This window comes from Cajanus cajan, chromosome 11 (assembly GCF_000230855.2).
Source record: "Cajanus cajan strain Asha chromosome 11, NIPB_CcT2T_4, whole genome shotgun sequence".
Classification (NCBI taxonomy): domain Eukaryota; kingdom Viridiplantae; phylum Streptophyta; class Magnoliopsida; order Fabales; family Fabaceae; genus Cajanus; species Cajanus cajan.
The window spans coordinates 47,484,273-47,493,747 of record NC_138527.1 but is presented as its reverse complement, the minus strand read 5'-3'; the positions used below and the strand labels follow the sequence as shown (position 1 = coordinate 47,493,747).

At 34.5% G+C, this 9,475-nt stretch overlaps 1 protein-coding gene across 1 annotated transcript in view; it reads right to left on the bottom strand.

Moving 5' to 3' along the window:
• LARP6B (RNA-binding protein) overlaps window positions 1–8,690 on the bottom strand; it is an 8,779-nt gene extending 89 nt beyond the window's left edge. The window contains 10 exon segments of the mRNA XM_083066224.1: window positions 1–945; window positions 1,291–1,359; window positions 1,464–1,511; window positions 2,139–2,238; window positions 2,356–2,411; window positions 2,413–2,436; window positions 2,638–2,709; window positions 2,838–2,932; window positions 3,179–3,260; window positions 7,920–8,690. The exon segment at window positions 1–945 is cut by the window's left edge and continues 89 nt beyond it. Of these exon segments, the coding sequence (XP_082922350.1) occupies window positions 805–945; window positions 1,291–1,359; window positions 1,464–1,511; window positions 2,139–2,238; window positions 2,356–2,411; window positions 2,413–2,436; window positions 2,638–2,709; window positions 2,838–2,932; window positions 3,179–3,260; window positions 7,920–8,390 (1,158 nt within the window). The 5' untranslated portion in view covers window positions 8,391–8,690 and the 3' untranslated portion in view covers window positions 1–804.
• Window positions 8,691–9,475: the final 785 nt, after the last annotated feature.

Below are 9,475 nucleotides of genomic sequence, written 5' to 3'. Positions count from 1 at the left end.
CCACACGATTATTCTGATGACTATGAACTCGGCCACGTCCCTTACCCCCGGCCACGGCTACGACCTTTCCTTTGCCCACTCTCTTTGTCATAACCATGCTCTTCCCCCTGCTAATTTTAAAGAATTATGGCCTAAAGCATAGAACAGACAAATGCCAGTGCTACTTGTCCTGAAACAACCAGTTATAAATTTTTGCATGACAATTGAATAGGACACCAACATATGCTGTGAATGATGCAATAAATTAGAATTCGTTATTCTCAACATAACTGTGTTTCAACCATGGCATATTGTCAAAATGACCCCAAAGCATATATGTCTTTTTAAGAACTCAAACATGTTAGCAAGGGTTCTTAAACACGTGGGGGGGTCGTTTCCAAGCACTGACGCACTCACAAAAACATGTTAGAGCCTTTCTTAAGGGGTTAACAAACAAGGGATAATACAGAGCATATGGCATTAACTTGCATTAGACAAAACACAGGTACAACACCATACATACTTTAGATGTTTTCCAATCAAATTAGAGTTTTATCTTGGTAGCATGTTGACCTTCAACACCAACCTTTATTACATGCATTACAAGTAAAATTCCAATTTAAATTAAAGAATAGTACCAAAAGCATCATACATAATAATCCTTTTGTTAATTAAGCCTGACATTGTAGGAATTCAAGCATCCAATTAACTTGAATGGATACATCATCATACATAATTCTTGTAATTATTTGCTATTATGCAACGAAACTATTATAAATCATGAACAATCAGTCAATTAAAATAGCAAAAACACTTACCACATGTTCATAGCAGCTGAGTATCGGGAAAGGATGCATCTTCTAATTGTTTCTCAAATGCATGTGGCTCAGACACATAAGTATAATCGTCATCACAGCTAAATTCAACATCAAGTCCCTTCTTTCCCCGTCCTTGAGAAGGTTTAGACTGGAAATAAAAAAATCCGAAACATAATAATACATCTAAATCACAAGGACCACTACCTATGTGATCTTTTTGTTCTTCAAAAATAAAAAATAGCAAATAGTCTAAAAGCTTCTGGAATGCCCCTCAACATTTATGACTTATGAGAACACCCAGCCAGATTAGAGTTTTTTTCTTTCATTCAAGTTTTAAAAAGAACAGAATATGTATGTCAACAAGGCCATACGAGCAACAATTTGTAAATGCCCGCAAATAGCCCTTCAAATCTGCATTTGATTGTATAAACAAAACATAATTGGGAAACACTTGCATAGAAGTAATGAAGGAAAGGAACTTTTTAATGTATACCATGCGTCTAAGCATTAAGCGAACCCGGAGGCCACTACGCCAGTTTCCCTCGTCATTCAGCTCAGCAACCTGTCAAGGGTTCTCAACTCATCACTACATGGCCAAAAATGCCATCTAGTTAAAAAGTAACCTGAATTAGTACCCTGCCAACTCAGCAAAGTATTGGTACTTACTGCTCTCTCAGCCAGCTCAACAGATTCATATTCAACAAATGCATGCAACTGGAACAAAAAGTTGTATTAGATTCATTAAAATACCTCCTCTTGATTAATACTCTAAAAAAAAGAGAAAGAATCCTATCACTAGCACATTTCACTCACCAGCATAAATTCATACCCAACATTAAATTTTCCGACAAAACAGTAGCATGCAACACAGGTGGTCAAGGCTATAACATATAAAATTACCAACTGAAAAATTTATAAAATATTGCAAAGTTCAAAATAGAAAAACAAGCTTGAAATATAATTATTGATGTGCAGCCAAGCTCCTGTGACCAAAACTGAACACACAAGTAAAATCCCCCAGATGAATAGAATCATGGTACATAATCACCTATCTTATATAGGAAGCAATTAAATTTCCCCTAAATGACTGAAACAGAAAATAATAAGCATATTTAGATAGCTTTGTTCAGTGGAAGGCCTCAAACAAATTTCATTAAAACTTGGAAACCATCCTCTGGAGTAAAATTAAAGGGTCAATTTCATCAGTAGTACTGAATTTCTCGTGTATGTTGGATACAGTATAACCCACATGTTAAAAATTGATGTAAAACAAAAACAGGATAATAATTCCAATGGAACAACCTATAGTACATGAATTCATGCATGCATGAATCCGTATACCTTGTTAGATAAAGGCATGCCATCAACTTTTCCCAATCTTGAAGCAGAAGAAGCCCCACTATTGGAGGTTTGAGGTGGACAGGTACGGATAGTCTTCACACTGCCACATGCCCACATAAAATGTATGGTAACTAGAATTCAAAGTTTTACCAGATGTAACTAACTTAAAGTAAAAACATCCATAACAAATGTTATTCAATGAAAACCACAATAGTACCTCCCAACTGCTGAAAAAACCTTCATAAGATTCTGATGGCAATGATCCTCTGGTAAGGTTTTCAGCTACAACAATGCGAGACTACCAGAAAAAATAAAAATTGCTAAATGAGAGAGAAACAGAAAGGAGAAGCAGAAATAAGACCAGTCATCATTAACAACACCACATTTGACTAAAATATTTTGAAAAGAATACATGACATGCATGAATCAAGAAAGAACCCATCGAATGATATTGTCTTGCACAACTTAAAGACAGTCACAAGATTGTAGTAAAAATTACTTGTAGCTCTTCTATATCAGACTCGGTCAGGGGATACTGGCGTTTGATTTTCTTTCCATCTTCACTAACCACCTGGAGAATTCAACAATGATGTATATTTAAAAGCAACACGAATAAAATTATGAATAAAAAAAAATACGGAGTAAAATATAAGTTGAAGAGTAATATTAGCTCATGAAGCAAGAAAGTAACAAACTTACAAGTTTTGATGAGTTCCTCAAAACAGTTGCAAGTTGAGAGTGACTGGTTATGAGGGCCTTAATCTTCTTGAAAGATGCAACAACAGATATAGGCACTAAATAATTTTAGAAAAGCATTAGAAATAATACAAAACAATAGATCATAACAAATCCAAGACCATCTACCGAAACAAGAATCAATATATGACTTTGTTTAATATGATAATCTTGGAAGACCCAACATGCTGTTCCTTAAAGAGGACGAAAAGAGTAGTGTCAAACTGACATAGTATGAATTGTTTGGGCCCATAGTAATTCAGTCACACATTAAAAAGAAGGAAACCGGAAAATTATTATCTTACCAAAGCCCTCTGGATCTTTGTTGATGAACCTCATCAAGTGATCGGTAGTAGCTAAGTTTAAATCACTGAAATAATACTCCACCTACAAATTATTATATAAAAAATCCAACCAAAAATCCTAGTCAAGCTGTGATGCATGAAGGGCAAAAAAGGTATAAATGCATTTTAGAGAAGTATATCAAGATGAACTTAAATAGATATATGTTAAAAAATATATAAACTTCAAATGATTATTATTCATTCTCGAATTCTGTCTCCCAACATTAGGTACACAAAAGCTTAACTTCTCAAATTCCTCCTGAATTTCATGAATCTTAAATATGCATAATATTTTGCAACACCAAAAAATACAGTATTAGTTCACAGGGATTCATTTTCTATATTATTCTAATGTAACTAAGTGTGTTCACAAATTTTCTCGTTTACCTTTCCAACCCTAGGACTTTGCTCCTCTAAAATTAGGAAAGTACACCTCAGAGGAAAACCGTTGATTAAAAAATTAACAGTTGAGATTGTAACTAACATCACAAAATGTACTTCGTTTTACTTTTATCACAATCTCAACTGGCGATTTTTATAATCAATAGTTGTAAGGGCATTTTATCCTTTAAACTGCACTCTTTCCCTTTAGAGGATCCGGATCCCCATCCCTAACTTCACACACAGAAGAAGCCACACTAAGGAGGGTGGAACAAGTCATAAACCCCAAAAGTCAAAACTATGAAATAAAAGCAGTAATACATGGAAATACCCCTCGCCTCCCTCTCACTTTCGTGGAAATTAATTAAAGCAAAATTAATATTTCAGGTACGAAATATTTAAAATGTTAGTAGTCCTAATGACTATGTATGTGTATTAAATTATACACCATGTGACAACTCTAAAATATGAGGCATCATATCGTATTGAAGGAAAAGGGATAGCTGATTTTTTTTTTTGTAGGGGGGCCCCCCTTCTTTTTATTCACAACACCCATGCTTCCCTACCCCACCCTTTCCTTCTCTCCCTCCTTCTCATACATTGTCCCTCCTCCGTCCAACTCTGCATTTTCCCTCCATTTCACAATAATTCAGATGCCAAACATTTAAAATGTTTGCAGTCCTAATGACTACGTCTGTGTACTAAATTATACACATTTGACAACTCTAAACTGTGAGGCATCATATTAGAAAAAGGGATAGCTGATCTTTTTTTTTTTTTGGAAGAAGGGGGGCCACCTTTCTTTCTTTTTATTCACAACACCCATGCTTCCCCACCCCAACCCTTTCCTTCTCTCCTCCTCCTTTTCATACATTCTCCCTCCTCTGTTCAGCTCTCCATTTTCACTCCATTTCATACTAATTTATTAGCAGTTAGCACCCACTGCTACTAAGGGCTTAAGGTAAGTTCCTACTTCTTCATTCTTGCTTCCTTTGCACCAAATCCTCAAATATATTTGTGATTCCAAAAATGGTGGATACGTGTAATTTGGTAGCTTCAAGTACAACAATGGGAATTCAAATTCATGTGTATTTTCTAGAGGTGTGCAAAAAACCTAAACAGATAAAAAATCAAATTGGTCCAGATTATAAACACCTATTCATTTTGAGAAAAATCCAAATCGATCCACTTCGTAAACAATGGAACTAATCAATTTTTGAATAAATAAATCATACATGAGTATAAAGTAGACAATGGAACTAATACACTTAAAAAAAAATTGATCCATTTAGAAAAAATCAAACCAATCCACTTTATAAAAAATGATTGCAGTTAACCAAACCATTTTCATAAAAAGGACCAATTCAATTCGGATCATATTTTTGAAAAATCCGAACCGTGAACAACCCTATTTATTTTTAATAATAGTATAAAGAATAAATTTTATATTATTTTCATTGGCTATTTGAAAACATGAACATTTGTAATTTAGTGATTTCTAACTTCTTCATATCAATTGGTGATTGCTTCTCTACATGTCCTCAGCTCAGCAGTGATTAGATTGGTTTTCACAATTGTGAATGATTTACTTAGTGACACTTTAATATAAATATTTCTTTTGTTGCAAGAACCAAATTTTCTAAAATATATTTTTTTTTTCTTCAACAAACTTTTATTTCCATTACAAAAATAATTATAATTATTTGAGATTATAGGTGATTTTAATTGATAGCATTTACTTATATTTCCTTATGACCCCTATTTATATTTTATGGTTAATACTTGACTTAAAATTGTGGAAAAATCAGTCATGATGGATTACTCTACAAATGTGATTTTACGGACTATGTGGTCTATGTGAGTTTATATTTGAGAGTATAACAATTTGAGTGCTATTTTGGAAGAAATTGAGAATAGAAATATTCTTGATGTTGATGGATTGAATCAATTGTTGTTTTCACTCAAATGTCATGTTTTAATGCACTCATGATGGTTTCCAAGTTAGATTATCAGATTGTTGCAAAGAAGAGAATAAATCACCTAACTATGAGATTTCGCTGGCTGAGGCATGGCCCAAAGCAAATGACTTGGTGGCTTGAACTTGTAATGTGAGGAACAACCACAATCATGGCAGCTAAAATCGGGGGATTCAAATTGTAAAATCACATGATTTTACAATTTTAATCCCTCAGAAAGATTCAAATAGCCAATGAAATTGCATTTGGAATAAAATTCAGATTCAAGTTGAAAAATTGCAAAAAAAAAAAATGCAACTTTCTGGTTTCACAAAACTGACTTGTTCTTGACCCAATTTCACATGCTGACCCTTTTTCATTTTTGACATGGTCTTAAAGTTAGTGGCCCCGGATTACGTTCAACATTGTTTGAAGCTTCTTCTTTGCCTTGTGCAACTGTGGGCCCTAATCAAAGCTGGTGCTGCTTCTACACAGAGCATCTGCAACATTGAAACCCGACCCTGACTGACATTCTTCCTCTGTATGAGCAATCTGTCACCACCATAGTCATTTGAAGTTCTATTCTTTGCATCAGCTATCTTTTCTTCTCTGTTCGTATGTACTTTGCTCGAATTTATTCTCTGTTTGCTGTTAACAGGTTTGGTTTTTTATTGGCTTTTGTTTTTCTTGTTCAAAACCCACCCCCTCTTACACTCTTCTTATTCGAACCCACAACCACCTTTTATTCTGCAAACTTTTTAATAGTTCTGAACAAAAGTGGAGATGGCCTCATGAGAGACTGGTCATGACACTATAGGGGCTGGTCAAAGCTCAGGTTTTGGTGGTAATCCTGGTGCATGAAGCTCCAGTGCTTTTAGTGCTAGCTCAAGTATGGCTTCTAAATTAGTCCATCGGAAGCCTCATGGAAGCAAGTGTAATGTGGGATGGAAGCATGCAGTTTCAGTTGAAGGCACTACAAGGCATCAATGTAAATTGTCATAAAGTATATATAGTTAGTGTTTATAGGATGAAGAATCACATGACTTAAACAAGTCAGAATGTTGAACCTTGCAAAGTTGTTCCTAAAGATTTCAAAGAAGATATTGGAGGTTGTGACTAGTTAGCAAACAAAATTGATGAAAAAATCAAGGATGATGGAGCAGTCTATAGAAGCTGGGATAAAAAAGCAGTGAAGTGGATGATATCAAGAATATTGGAATTGGAAACATATTGAGAAAAAAGGAACTTAGAGTTAGCTGCCAAGGCACAACCAACACTATGCTTGAGAAAAAAGCAATGTACGTCTAAGGAATATTTTTCATTCTTGTTCACTTTGTTTATTATGTTGTCATTGAGTTGAGTGTGTGTGACTCACCCAATCATTATTTTTCCTCTAGAATCAGATATTTTTTAGTGGCAGGTTCCTGGGTTCCTGGACTTCATTGATCCTCCCAAGCATACCCGATTCTTTACAGTAGGCTTCCATGGCCAATGAGAGTTGGGGTGTTAAGTCAACTCCAGTATATTGCAGTCATAAAGTTGGGGTGTTCTGATTTAGTCATCTTTCAGTGACGTCGCTGCAGAGGGTGTGTTTGGGACAGAAGGTCATGGATGAAAAGTGAACAGAGGGTAAATTATGATGAAACTTTCCAATCTTTGTGATGTATGAAGTTAATAAGGAAGCCACGTGGCAGCCAGTCAGTTTAATTCTGATAATTCTGTTATGATTTCCATTTTTTGTGTTGTTAGTTGTTATAGTTAGTTGGTGCAATGCACCTCTATGAATAGCAAGCTCTAAACCGAGCTCAGGGATTGGAAAACAATTCTTGTAATCTTTCTCTCAATTAAATACAATTATTTGGATTCTATTCTTCTATTGGAATTCCTAAAGTTATGTAGTTCTTCGAATAGTTCATATTCCTAGAACTACCTTCATCACTTTGTTATTTTATAATCATCATTTAACTCTCTTGATTCAAAAATAAAAACCTTATTCTCTCTTCCCTTTCCCTCTAAAACACTCATAATAGTTATGAAAACTATAAATTCCTCCGAATTTAGTAAAGAAAAACTACGCCCTACCCCTCCAAACACCTGCATCCAAACATTACCCAACTTGATCAGCTGGCCAGTTGGAACAGGAATAGAACGAAGTCTAAAATCCGAATCTCATATGTATATATGGTATGTAGGCTAACTAAAATATTTGACTGGTATTGACATACACGCTGATTAAAAATTGTCGATAGGCAATCAGAAGCAAAAAGTTAACAAAGAAAAAAACGGAAACTATGAATCGTCCATTCAGTGTGGAATCACAAGATAAGCAATGATGTTGGCATATTCACTAGGCATCTGAAGTTTACCTGGTTCAAAATTTTTTGACTGGCTTCATCAGACAGCTTGCTTTTGGAAGATGGAGCTTGATCTGGGTCAACTTGAGACTGCTGCACGGTGGAATCAGGGCTAACATAATACTGATGCGGGTGATGATGAGACCGGTAGTGAACCGGAACGTGATGCTGATGAGCAAGATGATGATGGTGATTCTGGACCGGTACGACATGGCCTTGAATCGGTATATGGAACTGTGAAGTTGGGGGCGGTGAGTAAACGTGCACCATACCTGAAGCCGGAGGAGGAGGAGGAGGTGGTGCAACGAGCCTAGGTTGCTGCAAATCGGTCCGTGGGGTGGCTCGAGTGGGCACAAATTCTGGTGCCTGTGCGTTGAGCCGGCTAAAAGAAACGCTCCTTGAAAGAGATGGATCTGACTGCGATTGTGCAGTAGACGAAGGCGGCGAGACATCTGGGGTTTCTGAGAGTGACTCTTGAGCCATTTTCAACGTTTTTCTTTTCGTTTTGGTGGACGATGTAGCTGCCGATGCTGTTTAGATCACTTTCGTGTAAGGATGGGAAGTAGCAGGTTCGGAGATTTTGCTAGACTCACTGAAGGTAAGAGAAATATCAGTCAGACAGAGGTTAATCGATATTTATTTAAACCCCTAAATCGGTGTCGACGACGGAGAACAATTCTCAGATTTTAACGGAGCTTCTAATAGTGGATTATTTATATAGTCTAGGATTGACGATTTTTGATTGACAAAGGTGGACGCGGGCCACGAAAGCACTCCGGCCCATCAGCTCCATTCCGTGGACACGCCAATTCTAATGTGGGGAAAAGAGGAAAGGAATTATATCTAAGAAATAAAAAAAGTAAAATAGAACATATTTTACTATTTAAACATATTTTTTATTTTTTAAAATATTATTTTACTAATATATTTTTTAAAATTATATTATGAATATTTTAAAAATATGTTTTTAAGGATTAAAAGTAAATAAGATTTAGTTAAAAAAATTATCATATTTTTTGGGGGTTAAAATACATTTTAAAAAAAAATAATTTAGTAAATTCACTTACTTAGCAACAATAAGTATTAAATTTAAGATTTTTTTATTGTGTTTACATTGATAAATAATAAATTAAATAATATTTTTTCTATTATTTAATTTATTAAAAATAATATAGAATGGATTCAATATAATAATTTGTTTATTTTTTTTTCTTTTTTAGTGTGATGGTTACAACAATTTTTTTTATTGGAGTTGTTGGCAACTCCTTCCTTTTAAATGTTTATAGTTAGAATATTTGATTTTTTGATAGTAGTGTCCTTGCATTTGACAATGTATCTTTGTCATAATTTGATCATATTCATAAAAATGTATTCTTTCGTGTTGTGTAAAATATGTAAATGAAAAAAAACAATTGTAATTTTAAACCATTTAAATTTAATATATTTTTAAACTATTTTGTAAGTTTACAAAAATATATGTTAGTAAACATGTATATAAATATTTAAATTTAAAGGAAGGTTTTAAGAAATGTCCATATGAGCATACATTATTTGTTAAAATTGGTGTT